This window comes from Mastomys coucha, unplaced genomic scaffold (genome assembly GCF_008632895.1).
Source record: "Mastomys coucha isolate ucsf_1 unplaced genomic scaffold, UCSF_Mcou_1 pScaffold11, whole genome shotgun sequence".
In the NCBI taxonomy this organism is placed as follows: Eukaryota; Metazoa; Chordata; class Mammalia; order Rodentia; family Muridae; genus Mastomys; species Mastomys coucha.
Genome location: NW_022196893.1, coordinates 9,015,894 through 9,016,445, shown reverse-complemented (window position 1 = coordinate 9,016,445; position 552 = coordinate 9,015,894). Strand labels below are relative to the sequence as shown.

Here is a 552-nt window from a genome sequence, read left to right as displayed (position 1 = left end):
GATACGCCAACTTCCCAGACTCCCAGAGAGGTCGGGGTTAAGCATAAACCACATGGATTGTGTACCTTTCAGTTATTTGGTAGTCTTCTCAGTGAATGGCAGGAACACTCTTGGCATCCAGCTTTCTGCCTCTCAGGCTGTGGGCACATTGCAGCAGCCAGACTGTGAGAGAAGCTGCTCTTACTGCTCCAAGGTCTTAGTGGTACATGGACAGAAAGGGTGGAGTCCCAGATCATGTCTCCATGGCTAGGGAAGAGATTCGAAGACCATGGTCCATGATCTTTTCCTCTTGGTCCTGGTGATGAGCTAAGGATGGAAGTCAGCTTTTAGCAAAGCAGAAACCCTGCTCACAGCTGAAATGCCATGGGAAGATGGTTTTAGCCTTAGAGATTATGGTAAACAAAATAAAATTGAAACCATGAACGTATTTGCTTTGCTTTGCTTTTACATGGGTTGTTTTTTCTATTAAGACAACTGTGGATGAAGAAGTGGAATTGGAGAAAAATCAGTAGTAAACCTGGAACGGGAAGGCCTAACTCTATCTCTAAGTAT

The 552-nt window shown here is 44.7% G+C and overlaps 1 protein-coding gene across 1 annotated transcript in view; it reads right to left on the bottom strand.

The window, feature by feature from the left end:
* Positions 1–232: 232 nt before the first annotated feature.
* The window catches only part of LOC116082521 (interleukin-3 receptor class 2 subunit beta-like), a 6,425-nt gene continuing 6,105 nt past the window's right edge, over positions 233–552 (bottom strand). Inside the window, exon 5 of the mRNA XM_031359426.1 lies at positions 233–306. Coding sequence (XP_031215286.1) covers positions 233–306 — 74 coding nt within the window. The remainder of the gene's footprint in view (positions 307–552) is intronic.